We start from the raw sequence: 19,112 nt of genomic DNA, 5'->3' as shown, positions 1-19,112 counted from the left end.
TTTGTAGAAAAAATAGGATTTTTTATTTTCTCACCCGGGCGTTATAAACTTTCGTGAAGCACTTGGGGGATAAAAGTGCTCACCACACATCTAGATAAGTTCCTTAGGGGGTCTAGTTTCCAAAATGGGGTCACTTATGGGGGGTTTCCACTGTTTAGGCACATCAGGGGCTCGCCAAACACGACATGACATCCGATCTCAATTCCAGCCAATTTTAGCTTGAAAATGTCAAAGGGCGCTCCTTTCCTTCTGAGCCCTGTCATGCGCCCAAACAGTGGTTCCCCCCCACATATGGGGTATCAGCGTACTCAGGACAAATTGGACAACAACTTTTGGGGTCCAATTTCTCCTGCTACCCTTGAGAAAATAAAAAATTGGGGACTAAACGATCATGTTTGTAGAAAAAATGAGATTTTTTATTTTCACACCCGGGCGTTATAAACTTTCGTGAAGCACTTGGGGGATAAAAGTGCTCACGACACATCTAGATAAGTTCCTTAGGGGGTCTAGTTTCCAAAATGGGGTCACTTATGGGGGGTTTCCACTGTTTAGGCACATCAGAGGCTCGCCAAACACGACATGGCCTCCGATCTCAATTCCAGCCAATTTTAGCTTGAAAATGTCAAAGGGCGCTCCTACCATTCTGAGCCCTGCCATGCGCCCAAACAGTGGTTCCCCCCCACATATGGGGTATCAGCCTACTCAGGACAAATTGGACAACAACTTTTGGGGTCCAATTTTTCCTGCTACCCTTGAGAAAATAAAAAATTGGGGACTAAACGATCATGTTTGTAGAAAAAATAGGATTTTTTATTTTCTCACCCGGGCGTTATAAACTTTCGTGAAGCACTTGGGGGATAAAAGTGCTCACCACACATCTAGATAAGTTCCTTAGGGGGTCTAGTTTCCAAAATGGGGTCAATTATGGGGGGTTTCCACTGTTTAGGCACATCCGGGGCTCGCCAAACACGACATGGCCTCCGATCTCAATTCCAGCCAATTTTAGCTTGAAAATGTCAAAGGGCGCTCCTTTCCTTCTGAGCCCTGTCATGCGCCCAAACAGTGGTTCCCCCCCACATATGGGGTATCAGCGTACTCAGGACAAATTGGACAACAACTTTTGGGGTCCAATTTCTCCTGCTACCCTTGAGAAAATAAAAAATTGGGGACTAAACGATCATGTTTGTAGAAAAAATGAGATTTTTTATTTTCACACCCGGGCGTTATAAACTTTCGTGAAGCACTTGGGGGATAAAAGTGCTCACGACACATCTAGATAAGTTCCTTAGGGGGTCTAGTTTCCAAAATGGGGTCACTTATGGGGGGATTCCACTGTTTAGGCACATCAGGGGCTCGCCAAACACGACATGGCCTCCGATCTCAATTCCAGCCAATTTTAGCTTGAAAATGTCAAAGGGCGCTCCTATCCTTCTGAGCCCTGCCATGCGCCCAAACAGTGGTTCCCCCCCACATATGGGGTATCAGCCTACTCAGGACAAATTGGACAACAACTTTTGGGGTCCAATTTCTCCTGCTACCCTTGAGAAAATAAAAAATTGGGGACTAAACGATCATGTTTGTAGAAAAAATAGGATTTTTTATTTTCACACCCGGGCGTTATAAACTTTCGTGAAGCACTTGGGGGATAAAAGTGCTCACCACACATCTAGATAAGTTCCTTAGGGGGTCTAGTTTCCAAAATGGGGTCACTTATAGGGGGTTTCCACTGTTTAGGCACATCAGGGGCTGGCCAAACACGACATGGCGTCCGATTTCAATTGCAGCCAATTTTAGCTTGAAAATGTCAAACGACGCTCCTTTCCTTCTGAGCTCTGCCGTGCACCCAAAAAGTGGTTCTCCCTCACATGTGGGGTATCAGCGTACTCAGGACAAATTGGGCAACAACTTTTAAGGTCCATTTTCTCTTTTTACCTTTGGGAAATTAAAAAAATTATTGCTGAAAGATCATTTTTGTGACTAAAAAGTAAAATGTTAATTTTTTCCTTCCATGTTGCTTCTGCTGCTGTGAAACACCTGAAGGGTTAATAAACTTCTTGAATGTGGTTTTGAGCAGCTTGAGGGGTGCAGTTTTCAGAATGGTGTCACTTTTTGGTATTTTCTGCCATATAGACCCCTCAAAATGACTTCAAATGTGAGGTGGTCCCTAAAAAAAATGGTTTTGTAAATTATGTTGTAAAAATGAGAAATTGCTGTTCAAATTTTAACCCTTATAACTTCCTAAAAAAAAAAAATTTTGTTTCCAAAATTGCGCTGATGTAAAGTAAACATGTGGGAAATGTTATTTATTAACTATTTTGTGTCACATAACTCTCTGGTTTAACAGAATAAAAATTCAAAGTTGGAAAATTGCCAAATTTTCAAAATTTTCGCCAATTTTCCTTTTTTTTCACAAATAAACGCAAGTGATATCGAAGAAATTTTACCACTATCATGAAGTACAATATGTTACAAGAAAACAATCTCAGAATCGCTAAGATCCGTTGAAGCGTTTTGGAGTTATAACTTCATAAAGGGACAGTGGTCAGAATTGTAAAAAATGGCCCGGTCATTAACGTGCAAACCACCCTTGGGGGTGAAGGGGTTAAAAACAAACTACGCTCCCCTCCTAACACCTATACCGTACATTAGAAAAGCGCAGGGTCGGCGTTAGGGGCAGGCAGACTAGGCAGCTGCCTAAGGCCTCCGCTCCCCCAAGGGCCCCCAGCCAGTGGTGTACCACTAATAGCACACCACGCAGTCACTATAGGGACTGTTGTGAACTCTGTTTCCCTCCTGTGGTCGTGAGTGGTACTGTGTGAGTTCTCTCTTTGGGCTCCCCCTGGTGGCTCTTTTTGTTATTTTGCAGGTTTCTGGCAGGATCAGCTGTCTCGTCATCTGCTAGTTAGGTTTCCTATTTAATCCACCTGGTCCTTCATTCCTTGCCTGTTGTCGTTGTATTCAGTGCTATTCTGATTGCCCGTCTACATCCGTTATCAGTCTCTCCAAGAGAAGCTAAGTTTGGTTTGCTTATTTTTGCTCATCTGTGTTCAAGATGTTTCCTAGTATATGATGAGTTTTGTCCAGCTTGCTAATATGTGATTTCCCTGCTTGCTGGTGCTCTGGGGTGCTGAGTTGCACAACTAACGATGTGGGGGTTCTCGCATTCTCTGCGTGGATATTTTTGCATAGGGTTTTTTACTGACCGCACAGATCCCTTGCTATTTTCTGCTATCTAGCGTTAGCGGGCCTCATTTGCTTAACCTGTTTCATCTCTGCATTTGTCTTTTCCTCTTAACTCACCGTTATTATTTGTGGGGGGCTTCTATATCTCTGGGGTTATTTCTCTGAGGCAAGTGAGGTCTTTACTTTCTCTTTAGGGGTAGTCAGTTTCTCAGGCCGTGAAGAGACGTCTAGGATTTCAGGAAACGTTCCACGGCTGCCTATAGTGTGTGCGGTTAGGATCAGGTTTGCGGTTAGTCCAGTTACCACATCCCCAGAGCTCGTCCTATTTTCTTCTACTTAGCTGGTTAGATTTGTGATCCTAAGCCACTAGGATCATAACAAGGGACCATAAGAGGAAACCGGCACCGCACCTCCCATCATAGATGCCGATAGAGTTGAAAGAAATGGTGGAGGTGAGAGCGTCAGATGACGCTCCCTCTCCCATCATTCTCCTTCTGCCTCTCACTCAGCGGGTGCAAGATGACGTCATTTCATTGTGTGCTACATTGTGCTAGCAGTGGAGCTGATGAGACAGAGCAGTGGGGGAATATGAAGAGGTAAGTATTGTGTGTCTGCTATATGGTGTGTATAATACTGCTGGACTGTGGGGCTGCATTATAGTGCGTGTGTGTGTATATGCGTTATACTGTGTGTGTGTTAGGGAGGGGGTTGGGGGCTGCATTATACTGTGTGTAGGGGGTTGGGACTGTATTATGTATGTGGAGGGTTGGGGGCTGCATTATACTGTGTGGGGGGTTGGGGACTGCATTATACGGTGTGTGTGGGGGGGGGTTGGGGGCTGCATTATACTCTGTGTGGGGGCTGATACTGTGTGGGGGAGTTAGGGGCGGCATTATACGTGCATGTGGGGGGCTGCATTATACTATGTGTGTGTGTGGAGGCTGCATTATACTGTGTGTGAGGAAGGGGGTTGCATCATACTGTGTTGGGGGGTTGCAATATACTGTGTGTGGGGGAGGGAGTTCCTTTATACTATGTGTGATGGGGTTGGGGCAGCATTATAATGTGGGGTGGGGGCTGCATTATACTGTGTGGGGGGGGTTGGGGGCTGCATTATATTGTGTGTGTGGGGAGGGGGTTGCATTATACTGTGTGTGAGGGGGTTGGGGGCAGCATTATACTGTGGGATGGGGGCTGCATTATACTGTGTGTGGATAGGTGGGGGGCTGCATTATAGTGTGGGGGTTGGGGGCTGCATTATACTGTGTGTATGGGGGACTGCATTATACTGTGTGTGAGGGGCTGTATTCTATGAGGGAGCTACACTATTCTCAGAGGGGCTGCATTGTACTCTATTGGGGGCCACATTATTCTCTGAGGGGGCTGCATTATACTCTATCAAGGACCATGTGGAGTGTATTATACTATGTGTACTACATGGGACCTGCATTATACTGTATGATGACTATGAGGAATGCATTATACTATATGAAGCATTATGGTATGCATTATACAATGTGGAGGACAATGAGATGAATTATACAATATGGGGGTCTATCAGGAGTGTATTATACTATGTGGAGGACTATGGGGTGTATTATACTAAACAAGCAAAATGCTGCCTATTCATCGAGTGATTGGATTGTTTATGCTGGAACAGAAATCCTTGTTCTCAGCAGCACATCGCCGGTGTAAACTGTAGATGTGCTGCTGATAACATGATACTGTATGGGGACAGATTGATTTAATAGTGATTGTTCTGTTCCCATCATTGCTCCTCAGCCGGTGTAAAGAGGCCGGGAAACAAGCGTCGAACAATTTCATTATTGTCGCTCACACTAGTCCGCGGCCTGTTTCTGTGCGATGGAGCAATATGGGAGCATTTGGGGCCCCATTATAATCTTTTGCCCAGGGCCCCACTTTATCTAAAACCGGCCCTGGTCAGGCGACTGCAGCATTCACTTGCAGCGATGGCACGTGACCAGTGATCAGAGGCAGCGGTCACACAACTCGATAGCTTGGCTTATTTAACCCTTTGTGAATCCCAGACCCGTACGTCAGGTGTTGGTCCCCACAGACAGATAAGCTGCAGCCTGGGTTGTAACAAGCTTTGGTGTCACCTCTGCGACCAATCAGCTCTTCTAACCTGCCATGGAGACATGCGAGCTGCAATCTGATTGGCCACTACGGACAGCAGCCCAAGCAGTGATTCCAGTCAGACAGAAACCGCTTTGTGGCCGTTCTCGCCGGTGTCCAGCCTTTTTGTCCCACAATCCTCCATTCCACACCGGTACGGCTCACCCCTCCTTATCACAGGGCCACCTCCGCAGCGCCCTTCCCCCAGCACACACGACGTGGGCTCTTTGATTGTACAACCAGTTCTCACCGGCTTTTAGCGGACTGACGTCAGAGAGGCACGTCTCGCGCCGTAACCCCCCCTTTCCTGGCAGCGAGGTGCGCAGTGATTGGCCAGGAGGGCGGACACGTCACTACTGATATATAATACTGGCTTTGTGACGCAGGCAGCCCGGCGTAAGTCGTGCGTGAGCCGCGTCCCATGCTGGTTACTGGTCACGGAGGAGAAAGCAGCGAGAGGAGGTCGGGGCCGCGTCCAGCCCGTCACCGGAGCCTTCACCACCGCGCCCTAGCTACGGGACACAGCCGTCTGCTGTATGCTCCACCGGCGGCCGCCCCACGGCTCCACCCGCGATTCTTCCTAGGGACCGGCTGTATGATTAAGATACAATCTTCAATGAGTAAGCATAGCCCTGTAAGTATCTCCTCCGGTCCATACGGACGGCTGTGCCTAGCATGGCCGCCATGTCTGCTCCTGCCATCTCCATTGTGCTGGCTGCGGACCGGCGGGATCCGGATTGTAGACGGTGTGATCTGCCGGACGTGCCCGGGCTTGTCTGCCGTGTGTCAGCCGCTAATCCGCTGCCCTGGTGGCTGCGCCGGTCACTGCCGGGGATGGATGTGACTGTGGCTTTAGCCTGGAGAGCTCGGAACGTGTCATCAGGTCATTCCCAGCCCACCTGGGAGGGAGCAGCAAGATGTAGGGACGGAGACCCTGGTTCCAGTGATGCCCCTTACTGGGCTGCTTGCTGCGGTTTGGATAAGATTGGTGTTCTGTGCTGCAGAGCCGCCAGTGCTTTGTGTTGGTAGCTTACCAGGTATCAGGATTGCTGCTGACAATCTCGTTATAAGACAGTGAGTTATTGAAACTGCAGCGGAGTAAGTGACACCTGGGTCAGGGCTCTCTACATTAGGCTACTTTCACACTAGCGTCGTTCGACGCACGGCGTTTTGGAGAAAAAAACATCCTGCAAAGTTGCCCGCAGGATGCTTTTTTTTTTTTCTCCATAGACTTTCATTATCGACGGATTGCCACACGTTGCATCCGTTGTGCGATGGATGCGTTGTGTTTTGGCGGACCGTCGGCACAAAAAACGTTTCATGTAACTTTTTTTTGTGCGTCAAGTCTGCCATTTTCGACCGCGCATGCGCAGCTGAAACTCCGCCCCCTCCTCCCCAGACATCGCAATGGGCAGCAAATGTGTTGAAAAACTGCATCCGCTGCCCCCGTTGTGCTACTTAACACACTGTCCGTCGGGCCGAAGGTTTGCGACATGCTGCGTTCTAAAAAGATGTGCCGCAGGTCCGGAAACGCAGGGCCACCGGATACGTGTTCGGACACATAGTGGAGACGGGATTTCATAAAATCCCCTCCACTATGCTGTAACATCTGGACGCTACGGGTTGAACACTGCGGCTGTACGCAGCGTTCAATCCGCAGCTAATCCGGATGTATTCCTGAACGTGGACACATACCCTAAAGTCTGTTCTGTTCCTGATCTGAGCTTTTAGGTGAGATGAATCTGTGCTGCACTTTATGTACATGCTCAGTAGTGACCAGTGCTGTGGAGTCGGAATGACATGTCCTATAAAATGTCTGTTCTGTCCCTGATCTAAGTATCTCGGCTGTTAGGTGAGATGAATCTGTGCTGCACTTTATGCACATGCTGAGTAGTGACCAGTGCTGTGGAGTGGGAGTTTTGGCCTACCAACCCAATAGCCATGTTCACCACATCCCTAGAGGAATTAGAGAGGTAAAGTTTCTAAAATGGGGTCACTTGTGGGGGGTTTCTGCTGTTTTGGAGTCTCATCTGCTCTCCAAGTGCAATTGCATCTGCAATCTATTCCATGCAATTTTTGCACTGAAATGGTGTTCCTTCTTGCCCCCCTCCCCAATCATATGGGGTATCGGTGTACTCGGAAGAAATTGCCCAACAAATTGTGGTCCTTTTTCTCTTGTTCATTTTGAGGAGAATTGTTTAAAACTAACTCTTAAGGAAACTGTCACTTTTAATTTTTCATTATCCAATTTTTTTTTTTTTTATTCCGTTAAGCCCCTGCAGGTTCGAGGTGCTCACCACATCTCTAGATAACTACACCCCTGAAGGAATTTTCCAAAATGGGGTTGTGTGTGTGTGTGTGTGTGTGTGTGTGTGTGTGTGTGTGTGTGGAGAGGGGGTTCCACTGTTTAGGCACGTTAGGGGCTCTCCAAATGTAACATGGCACCCGCAGACCACTCCCATCAGTCTGCATTCCAAAACCTCACTCTTTTCCTTCCGAGCTCTGCCGTGCACCCAAACAGTGGTTTTTCCCCACATATGGGGTGTCTTACTCAGGAGAAAGTGGACCATATAATTTGTTGTTCATTTTCTCCATTTACCCTTGTTGAACATGAAAAATTTGAGGCTAAAGCAACATTTTGTTGGTTTAATGTAAAATGTTCAATTTTTTTTTTCTTCCATGTTTTAATTCTTGTGATGCACCTAAAGTGTTAATATACTTGAATGTGGTTTTCAACACCTTGAGGGTGCTTGCTGTTTTTTTGTGTCCCTTTTGGATGTTTTCTGTCATGTAGCCCCTCAGTCACTTCAGATATTCCGTGGTCCCTAAAAATGTTTTGTAAAAGCAAAAAAGAATGCTAATAAATTGTTAAGCCTTCTAACTGACTAACAAAAAAATCAACCAAATTTTACCACTTATATGAAATACATGTCACGAAAAAACAATTACAGAATCGCTGGGCTATGATGAAGCATTCCAGAGTTGTAAACTAATTGTGTTACACTGGTCAGAATTGTGAAAATGAAGCTGTCATTAAGGGCTCCTTTTCACTTGCGTGAAATACGGCTGAGTCTCGTAGGTTAACCCCTTTCTGCCAGCTGACGGAATAGTACGTCAGCTGGCAGATCCCCTGCTTTGAGGTGGGCTCCGGCTCCAAAGGATTTCCGCTTAGCACACCTGTGCAAAATGATCTGTATGTGGCATGTTCAACATGTTCCGCCATCTTAACTTGGGTCCGCTGCAGTTTAGTTAGTGTAATTGTTTGGAGGCCTTGGACAGGTAAGCATCTCTGCCTGTGTACTGGCTCTCCAAATGTGACATGGCATCCGATCTCAATTCTGCGTTGAAAAAGTAAACCAGTGCTCCTTCCCTTCCGAGCTCTCCCGTGCGCCCAAACAGGGGTTTACCCTAACATATGGGGTATCCGTGTACTCGGTACAAATTGGACAATAACATTTGGGGTCCAATTTCTCCTGTTACCCTTGGGAAAATACAAAACCGGGAGCTAAAAAATAAATTTTGTGGGGGGAAAAAAAGATTTTTTTTCTTTTCACCACTCTGCGTTATGAACTGTAGTGAAACACTTAGGGGTTCAAAGTTCTCACAACACATCTAGATAAGTTCCTTGGGGGGGTCTAGTTTCCAATATGGGGTCACTTGTGGGGGGCTTCTACTGTTTAGGTACATCAGGTGCTCTGCAAATGCAACGTGACGCCTGCAGACCAATCCATCTAAGTCTGCATTCCAAACGGCGCTTTCCCTTCCGAGCTCTGCCATGCGTCCAAATGGTGGTTCACACCCCCCCCCCCCCCCCCCATGTGGGGTATCGGTGTACCCAGGAAAAATTGCACAACAACTTTTGCGGTCCAATTCCTTCTGGTACCCTTGGGGGGGGGGGGGGGGGGGGATAAAAATTGGGGGCAAAAAGATCATTTTTGTGAAAAAAATGATTTTTTTATTTTTACGGCTCTGCATTATAAACTTCTGTGAAGCACTTGGTGGGTCAAAGTGCTCACCACACATCTGGTTAAGTTCCTTTGGGATCTACTTTCCAAAATGGTATCACTTGTGGGGGGCTTCAATGTTTAGGCACATCAGGAGCTCTCCAAACGCGACATGGCATCCGATCTCAATTCCAGTCAATTTTGCATTGAAAAGTCAAACAGCGCTCCATTCTTTCCGAGCTCTGCCATGCACCCAAACAGTGGTTTACCCCCACATATGGGGTATCGGCGTACTCGGGACAAATTGTACCATAACTTTTGGGGTTCGATTTCTCCTTTTACCCTTGGTAAAAAAACAAACAAATTGGAGCTGAAGTCAATTTTTTGTGAAAAATAGTTAATGTTCATTTTTTTTTTTTTTTTTTTTTTATTTTATAAACATTCCAAAAATTCCTGTGACCACCTGAAAAATTATTAAACTTCTTGAATGTGGTTTTGAGCACCTTGAGGGATGCAGTTTTTATAATGGTGTCGCACTTGTTTTTTTTCTAAACCATCATATAGACCCCTCAAAGTGACTTCAAATGTGATGTGGTCCCGAAAAAAAGAAAAAAAAAATGGTGTTGTAAAAATGAGAAATTGCTGGTCAACTTTTAACCCTTATAGCTCCCTAACAAAAATAAATGTTGGTTCCAAAATTGTGCTGATGTAAAGTAGACATGTGGGAAATGTTAGTTATGTATTTTGTGTGACATATCTGTGATTTAAAGGCATAAAAATTCAAAATTGGAAAATTGCCAAATTTCCGTTTTTTTCACAAATAAACACAAGTAATATCAAAGAGATTTTACCACTATCATGAAGTACAATATGTCGTGAGAAAACAATGTCAGAATTATCAGGATCCGTCAAAGCGTTCCAGAGTTATAACCTCATAAAGGGACAGTGCTCAGAATTGTAAAAATTGGCCCAGTCATTAACTTGTAACCCGCCCTTGTGGGTTAAGGGGTTAATACTAAACCTTACTGTAACATTATATCTCCCATACATATACATAGGCACACTGTTTGACATGTTAATACACACTAAAACAATATCACATAACACATCACTTTAAATGTGAAACGTACCCGCTTTATTAGGAAAGTTTGGGGAGGGCGCACGGACCCTGGATCCGGTTCACCTGCTTGCCCCATTTGAGGTAATGTGTATGGACTCAATATACTGATTTACTTGGGCCTTTGGTCTGGTTATGTGTAGGTAGGTTGGTGCTAGTTATTCTCAGCATAGCAGTATGGGCTTTATAGTCCACCATGTATAACTATGGGTTAAACTTTGATCCCGGCTCCGTGCGTCCTTTACATGCTCCTTCAGTGGTGTCTCTGCACACCCTGCGGTATTGAGCCTCACCTGATTCCTATATGTAATATGTTTTATATGTATATCTTTGTGCAATAATAAAGTTTATATTTTTATACGTCTTTATTTCGGTTTTTTGGTCGTTTTTCTGGGTCTGTTTGACCCATATCTCCCTTGCTCTATATTTGATAGCGACTTACCCGCATTTATGCATTAGTCCTCTTGGCATAGCATTTTTGATTTGGATCATTTGATTGATAGTTATCATCTATTGCTATGCATGTCTTTGTTCGGTGCTCAGTTACTTATTAGGAAAGTGTGCAAAGGCATGCAGTGCATAAGCTAGCCCTCCATACACCCCTTGCACGGGCACCAGCAAAGTGAGATCCCTCATGCACATGTGTTTTTTTTTTTTTCGTGCAGACTATGTGCACACGTTGAGTATTTGCTTGCAGAAATTTCTGCAGCTCTTGGTAGTTAAAACCCTGCGGCAAAAACAGATTTTTGTACAGCAATGAAGGCTTTTTTGTGATGGAATTTCTTGGTTCAACACCAACTTTCATGCTGACACAGTGGCATCAGGGTAATGGGATTAGGGCTTGGTGTCAGCTGCTGTCATTGACACCTAGGCTTAAGGTACGGTCACACTCAGCAACTTTGCAACTAGAACGACAAGAATCCGTGACGTTGCAGCGTCCTGGATAGCGATCTCGTTGTGTTTGACACACAGCAGCGATCAGGATCCCGCTGTGCCATCGCTGGTCGGAGCTAGAAGTCCAGAACTTTATTTCGTCGCCAGGTCGGCGTGTATCGTCGCGTTTGACATCAAAAGCAATGACGATAACAATGGATGTAATGGAGCTAACAACCTGTGAGAACGAGAAGTGAGTCACCGTTAAGTCACTGGATCGCTCCTGCATCGTTCTGGAGTTGCTGTGTTTGACATCTCTACAGCCACCTAAACAGTGACGCTCCAGCGATCTAGTTTAGGTCGGCTCGTTGTCTATATCGCCGCAGCGTCTGAGTGTGACTGTACCTTTAGTAATGAAGGTGTCAGCCCCACACCCTCATTACTAAGCTGATAATCTAACACAAACATACATTGTCACCATCCTATGTAGGAGCATTAACAGAACAAACCTACATAGACTGTAACCAGACAGCAACTGTTAATTTTAACCCCTTCATGACCCAGCCTATTTTGACCTTAATGACCTGGCTGTTTTTTGCAATTCTGACCAGTGTCCTTTTATGAGGTAACTCCGGAACGCTTCAACGGATCCTTGTGGTTCTGAGATTGTATTTTTGTGACATATTGGGCTTCATGTTAGTGGTAGATTTAGGTCGATAATTTTTTTGCGTTTATTTGTGCATAAAAATGGAAATTTGGCTAAAATTTTGGCGGCCGCCGGGTGAAGTGTGGGCTGTTCCCCTGACTGTTATTATGGGTAAGTGCTTATCACTATTTGTCATATAGCAGACTATGGGCCCGCTTATATGGGAACATTGAGACGTGTATACACTCACAGGACCAACTAGTTTTCTGCTTTAGACATGCATATATATTTTATGCTTATTCCAGGGATGAATTGAATTGGACTGCCCACAAATAACCCGGTGTACTGATGTTTTTCCCTATGATACCTCTGTATTAGTATATACTGCTTACAGCAGAGATATATTTAAGAATTTTTAGCTGTATTGCTGTCTTTGTATTTCAATAAATTTTGTTTTTTTATTAATTGAGATTTAGAATTTCTTTGCTCTGTTTTTTGGTGGTTTTATGTGCCCACATTGCGGATTCGTGTGAGATTTTTCCGCACCATTTTTGAAAAATCCGCAGGTAAAAGGCACTGCGTTTTACCTGCGGATTTACCGTGGATTTCCAGTGTTTTTTGTGCGGATTTCACCTGCGGATTCCTATTGAGGAACAGGTGTAAAACGGAATTCGCACAAAGAATTGACACAGCGTTTCCGCGTGGTATTTTCCGCACCATGGGCACAGCGGATTTGGTTTTCCGTAGGTTTACATGGTACTGTAAACCTGATGGAAAACTGCTACGAAACCGCAGCGGCCAATCCGCTGCAGATCCGCAGCCAAATCCACACCGTGTGCACATAGCCTAATTCTAACCCTTACTTTAGTTCTAATCCTAACCCTAGTGGGGGAAGAAAAAAAATATATATTTCCTTATTTTATTATTGTCCCTACCTATGGGGGTGATTAAAGGGGGGGGGTCATTTACTATTTATTTTTTTTTATTTATTTTTTTTTATTTTGATCACTGATAGGTTTTATCACAGTGATCAAAATTCCATTTTGGAAGATGTCGGCGCCCATGAAGAAGAGTGACAGACAGGGAGGCTCGGTAAGTATGAGGGGGGGTGGATCAGAGCATGGGGGGAGCGGACAGGAGGACGGAGGGGAGCGGACCGCAGTACGGGGCAGAAAGGAGGACTGGGGAGGAGATCGGTGGTGGGGGCAGATCAGGGTCTCCAGCCATGGCCGATGATATTGCAGCATCGGCCATGGCTGGATTGTAATATTTCACCACATTTCATAGGTGAAATATTACAAATTGCGCTGATTGGCTCTTGAAACAGCCAATCAGAGCGATCGTAGCCACGAGGGGGCGAAGCTACCCCCCCTGGGCTGAAGTACCACTCCCCCTGTCCCTGCAGATCGGGTGAAATTGTTGTTAACCCTTTCACCCAATCTGCAGGGAAGCGATCCCTCCATGACGCCATATAGGCGTCACAGGTCGGATTGGCACAGACTTTCATGATGCCTACATGGCATCACAGGTCGGGAAGGGGTTAAAGATAAAAAAAATGAAGAAATTGTGTGGGGCTTCTGCGTAATTTTAATAACCAGCAGAAGGAAAGCTGAGGGCTGATGTTAATATTCTGGGAAGGAGCCAATAGTCATAAAGGTTCCCAGGCTATTAATATCAGCTCACAGCTGTTGGCTTAGCCTTTACTGGCTAGTTTACAGGGGGACCCCAGGAAAAAATGGACATGGGGTCCCACTATAAAATCTAACCAGCAAAGGATAGGCAGATAGCTGTGAGCTGATAATAGCCTAGGAAGGAGCCATGGATATTGGCCCCTCCCAGACTAAAAATATCAGCTCTCCGCCACCCAAGAAAAGGTGCATCTATAAGATGCGCCAAATCTGCCACACTCTTCCCACTTGCTCTGTAGTGGTGGCAAGTGGGGTTCATATTTGTGGGGTTGATGATACCTTTGTATTGTCAAGAGACATCAAGCCCACATGTTGGTAACCATTAGTAACCCCATAGTGATACTGTATTTTAAATACAGGACTTTATTCTGGGTGTCTTTTTATAATGATATTCCTTTAACCTCTTTCTGACCTCGGACGGGATAGTACGTCCGAGGTCAGATACTGCGCTTTGATGCAGGGCTCCGGCGGTGAGCCCGCATCAAAGACTGAACATTTCAGCTGTTTTGAACAGCTGACGTGCCCGCAATAGCGGCGGGTGAAATCACTATTCACCCGCCGCCATGAACTAGTTAAATGCCGCTGTCAAACGCAGACAGCGGCATTTAGCCGGCCGGGCGGCTGGAAATGAGCGCATCGCCGACCCCTGTCACATGATCGGGGGTCAGCGATGCTTCTGAACAGTAACCATAGAGGTCCTTGAGACCTCTATGGTTACTGATCGCCGGTAGCTGTGAGCGCCACCCTGTGGTCGGCGCTCATAGCACACCTGCATTTCTGCTGCATAGCAGCGATCTGATGATCGCTGCTATGTAGCAGAGCCGATCGCATTGTGCCAGCTTCTAGCCTCCTATGGACGCTATTAAAGCATGGCAAAAGTAAAAAAAAAAAATGTGAAAAAAAATATAAGTTTAAATCGCCCCATTCAAAATAAATCAATAAAATCAAACCTACACATATTTGGTATCGCCACGTTCAGAATCGCCTGATCTATCAATAAAAAAAAAAAAGCATTAACCTGATCGCTAAACAGCGTAGCGAGAAAAAAAATTGAAACGCCAGAATTACGTTTTTTTTGGTCGCCGCGAGATTGCATTAAAATGCAATAGCGGGCGATCAAAAACGTATCTGCACCAAAATGGTATCATTAAAAACGCCAGCTCGGTACGCAAAAAATAAGCCCTCAACCGACCCCCCAGATCATGAAAAATGGAGACGCTATGGGTATCAGAAAATGGCGCAATTTTTTTTCTTTTTTTTTTTAGCAAAGTTTGGATTTTTTTTTCACCACTTAGATAAAAAAGAACCTAGTCATGTTAGGCAGAGGTGTCAAACTGCATTCCTCGAGGGCCGCCAACAGGTCATGTTTTCAGGATTTCCTTAGCATTCCAATGGAATCATTCTGTGCAGGTGATTAAATTATAATCACCTGTGCAATACAAGGAACTCCTGAAAACATGACCTGTTGGCGGCCCTCGAGGAATGCAGTTAGACACCTCTGATGTTAGGTGTCTATGAACACGTAATGACCTGGAGAATCATAATGGCAGGTCAGTTTTAGCACTTAGTGAACCTAGCAAAAAAGCCAAACAAAAAACAAGTGTGGGACTGCACTTTTTTTTTACAATTTCACCACACTTGGAATTTTTTTCCCCGTTTTCTAGTACACGACATTCTAAAACCAATGATGTCGTTCAAAAGTACAACTCGTCCCGCAAAAAATAAGCCCTCACATGGCCATATTGACGGAAAAATAAAAGTTATGGCTCTGGGAAGGAGGGGAGCGAAAAACGAACACGGAAAAATGGAAAATCCCAAGGTCATGAAGGGGTTAAAGGGAACCTGTCTCCCCCAAAATCGAAGGTGAGCTAAGCCCACCGGCATCAGGGGCTTATCTACAGCATTCTGGAATATACCGACTCTTGAGAAGATTTTCAGGGGTTAAAAAGTCTTATATGCCGGAAAATATATTTAAAAAAAAAAAGTAGATGGAGATGGAGTGTAGCACGGCCGATGGAGGGGAGAGAGCACAGGGGGAGACGGCTCAAACGGGACGGCACAGGAAAGACTTTAGACAAGGGGAATAGCACATGAGGTAGACTGTCAGAGCACAGACGGGAGAAGTCGGCACATGGGGAAAGAGAGTGGATAGGTGGGTGAGCACATGGGGGGAGAGATTCTCAACACTGCGAAGCCTGCTCCCTTCGTGACATCACCGCCCTCCTGATGGCATCGGGCCTCCATCTAGCTTAAATTTAAACATTTTTAAAAATCACTGGGATATGTGGAAACATTTCAGTTTTGAAGTGATTGGATATATCCCCCCTCTCAAATGGTGGACTAATAAGACTTTTTTTTTTTTTTCCTCGTGTGATGGTCCGCGACGGATCCTGCGCCCATAGGCTTCCATTATAGCCGCCGACGGGCAGCGCAGGACCTGTCGCTGGGCAATTTTCCAATGTGCAGAAAAAACGTTCCTCTGAACATTTTCTCCGCCCAACGGACAGTTATATTCCGATGAATCCAGTGCACGATGGATGAAACGGATGGCCATCCGTCGCTAAGGCTACTTTCATACTAGCGTCGTTTGGAATACTTTGCAATGCGTCGTTTAGGAGAAAAAACGCATCCTGCAAAGTTGTCTGCAGGATGCGTTTTTTCCCCATAGACTTGCGTATGGCCACACGTCGCATCTGTCGTGCAACGGTTGCGTCGTGTTTTGGCGGACCATCGGCACAAAAAAAGTTGCATGTAGTGTCTTTTTGTGCATCGTGTCCGCCATTTCCAACCGCGCATGCGCGGCCAGAACTCCGCCCCCTCCTCCCCGGACATTACAATGGGGCAGCAGATGCGTTGGGAAAACTGCATCCGCTGCCCCGTTGTGCTTTTATTTCACAGCATGCGTCGGTACGTCGGCCTGACGCTAGTGGGGAAAAACAGAATCCTGCAGAAATTTGCAGGATCCTGTTTATTCAAAACTCAACAGATTTCGGAGGAGAGAAAAGACAGGAGAGAAAATACGGAAGTGTGAAAGAGGCCTTATCCCTCTAGTGTCTAGCTGTCTGTGTCTGGCTATTGGCTGTGTGTAAACATTCTTCAATGGAGTATGTAAAATAAGAGGTTGGACAAAAACTACATCACAATTCTTTTTTTTTTTTTTTTTTTTTTTCTTTTTTTTAAGTAATCATTATTTAGGTTACAAAAATGCATGAAAATCTGCACAAAAAAAATCAAACTCGTGCATTTTTACCTGCGTTTTCTGCCAAGAGATGCAGATTCTGTGCCGAAAATTCTGCAAACAAATCTGCGATGTGTGCACATACCCTAAGCTACAATTTGTACTGATGCAGTAGAATGTTGGCTGTAGTGTAGCGCGGACAGTTGCACTTTTTGTCCTGGTGGAGGAGCTATTCTTAGTGATTGCCAATACTGACCTGAGGACCACAAAACTAATGGGTTAATGTTTAATGACACAATACTAGTACTACTGTCTCCTTCCACGAACTCAGACAATCTGAAATTGGCGTGCAGGTGAGGAAATTTGAATGGAAGAAAACACTGAAATTGCCATGCTGTACTACTGGAAATTGCCATATTTATTCAGAAATTTGCTGCAGATACTTTAGGGGTTGTTGGCCATTGGCTTCTGATTCCCTGTTTCCCCGTTGTAATATAGCACTTGTACTCCTTTCCGGTGCCATTCCAGTATTGTCGGCACTCGCTCTTGGGGATCGAAGTACATTATCATGCGATTCCTGCAGCCAGTAAGTGCTGACTTCACTACCTGCTTTCAAACACGTCACATACATCCGGTTGAAGTGAGATCATCAGCTTCCGCTGCCTCTGGGTGTATGTGGTATGTCCAAAGATGGGAAGAGAAGCCAGAAGATTGGCCACATGGATCGCGTTACATAACCAGTGTCACACAATCCCTGGGACAGCCAGTGGAGACACTACTAGCATCGGGAGGGGAGTAAAAGTTGTAGTGGAAACCCCTGTCCTGGGAGAGCTAGTTTGGGGTGAGATGCAAGGATCTGCCAATGTGGCTCCTATTAATAATGAATTGGAGACACACAGCCAGCATCTGTCACTGTACAGGGTTTGTCTGGTTTGTCTGCTCAGATCCCAAGCCACAAATATTTTATTACACCCACAGGAAGAAAAGGGGGTGGCTTAGTGCATTTGCCTAAAAGATATGCAAGTTTAGAGACCAAGGCCCATAAATCATGGATTCTGCTGAATTCCTTCAAAGTATTCTATCCAGCTGCTAATGTCTTCAGCAATTTACTGCATTTATGAATAACACTTATAAATCTAATGAGTTAAGTTGGATGTATAAATTGTTAAGGGATCTAAGCAAGCTATAAAATATTAACCATAACAGGTTTTACATGGGGAGATGTGGGGATTCAGAAAGGGTTGTGTTGAGTAGTGGAAAACCCCTTTTAACGTGTGCACAGGTGTTTTGGAGAATACAAAGAGAAAAGCAAACTGGCCATTCTTGATGCACGAGAGGCTTGGGCAGGGAAAAGACGAACTATGTGGTGGACTATTCTCCCTGCGCTTGTGCTTATCTTTCCCGATTTAGCACATTTTTCAATGTGTAGGGTGTTTTTGTTTTCTCCTGACACTCCATTTGAGAGGAAAAGATTTTACCAAAAAGCTTGTATTTAATGCTGACAGCCAGGATTTCTCCTGATGGCTGAAGATCCGGTGACTTCTAATCTAGTAGTCAGTACTGGCGACTGTACCGCAGGACACGTAGGTGTCTGCAGTTTGTTGTACTGTTCTGCCATGATGTTGTGCGTTTGCCAATAAAATCTTCAGAAATCCCAGGCGAATACTGCACTGCATTACCGGAAATGGGGTGAATTTTATGTTAAAGCGAACCTGATGCATGCTGCCCACCCAATCCATGGGCATCATGTATCGGGCACTGGCTGTATGGTACGACGACTACCTTTATAGTAGCTGATTTCGTCTGTCTTGTCACACCACCCTTGTATGTGACTTTCAGAACCTGTGCCCATTTGTTCATGTTACTGCTAATAAAATAAGCTGTAACACTTCTTCAATCTTGTGGGAGCTGTCATTAACTATTTCTTTCTTTCACAGCAGTTCTGTGGTGTTCTTGGTCACACATTTATGGAGTTTCTGAAGGGCAGTGGAGACTACTGCCAGGCACAGCATGACCTCTATGCAGACAAGTGAACTGTAAAAGAAATTCATTACTACTCCACAAAGAAACCCCCCTAAGAGCCGTCAACCTGGAAAAGTGTTGGATTGAATTTGGCAGTGCACCTTAAGTAAGGGGCTGATACCTGGATGGGGTAAACATCCGTGCACTGCATGTCTTTTGTCTCTCAGTATTACTGGATTGAAGATTTGCTCTTGTAAGGAGGCTCATTTCATTCATTGCTTCCATCCAAACAAGCACTGAGAAGTTTGTGGAGTAAAGCTGACTTCAGTTTCTAAACCTAATTTCCTTTCGTGATTAACTTTAAGTTTACGATCGTTTCTTTTCT

The 19,112-nt window shown here is 45.1% G+C and overlaps 2 protein-coding genes across 5 annotated transcripts in view; one reads left to right on the top strand and one right to left on the bottom strand.

The window, feature by feature from the left end:
• Positions 1-5,548, bottom strand: part of LGSN (lengsin, lens protein with glutamine synthetase domain) — a 70,851-nt gene extending 65,303 nt beyond the window's left edge. For 2 of the 3 annotated variants that reach the window (XM_077289977.1, XM_077289982.1), the window contains exon 1: positions 5,330-5,537. The gene's annotated coding sequence lies outside the window, so the exon portion shown is untranslated. Of the gene's footprint in view, positions 1-3,300; positions 3,441-5,329 lie in introns of all 3 variants that reach the window. The other variant, XM_077289978.1, reaches the window with a different exon arrangement.
• Positions 5,549-5,740: 192 nt separating this feature from the next.
• On the top strand, positions 5,741-18,842 carry LOC143807907 (uncharacterized). 2 transcript variants are annotated; one of them, XM_077289987.1, is made up of 2 exons: positions 5,741-5,953; positions 18,703-18,842. In XM_077289987.1, the coding sequence occupies exons 1-2, from the start codon at positions 5,741-5,743 to the stop codon at positions 18,796-18,798; spliced, it is 309 nt and encodes a 102-aa protein (XP_077146102.1). In that variant the 3' UTR covers positions 18,799-18,842. The 2 variants fall into 2 exon arrangements, with proteins under 2 accessions (XP_077146102.1, XP_077146103.1); XM_077289988.1 differs by lacking the exon at positions 5,741-5,953 and adding an exon at positions 12,921-12,991 and having other exon boundaries at positions 18,703-18,840.
• Positions 18,843-19,112: the final 270 nt, after the last annotated feature.

The sequence above is a fragment of the Ranitomeya variabilis genome, chromosome 2, assembly GCF_051348905.1.
Source record: "Ranitomeya variabilis isolate aRanVar5 chromosome 2, aRanVar5.hap1, whole genome shotgun sequence".
Taxonomy (NCBI): domain Eukaryota; kingdom Metazoa; phylum Chordata; class Amphibia; order Anura; family Dendrobatidae; genus Ranitomeya; species Ranitomeya variabilis.
The sequence above is the reverse complement of the archived record's forward strand: the minus strand, read 5'-3'. Positions and strand labels throughout refer to the sequence as shown.

Bases quoted from the DNA above. Each gene is read 5' to 3' on its own strand.
- LOC143807907 (XM_077289987.1), top strand. From the start codon at position 5,741: ATGCTGGTTACTGGTCACGGAGGAGAAAGCAGCGAGAGGAGGTCGGGG. The intron at 5,954-18,702 runs GTAAGTATCTCC...TTTCTTTCACAG, and splicing joins CAATGAGTAAGCATAGCCCT to CAGTTCTGTGGTGTTCTTGG.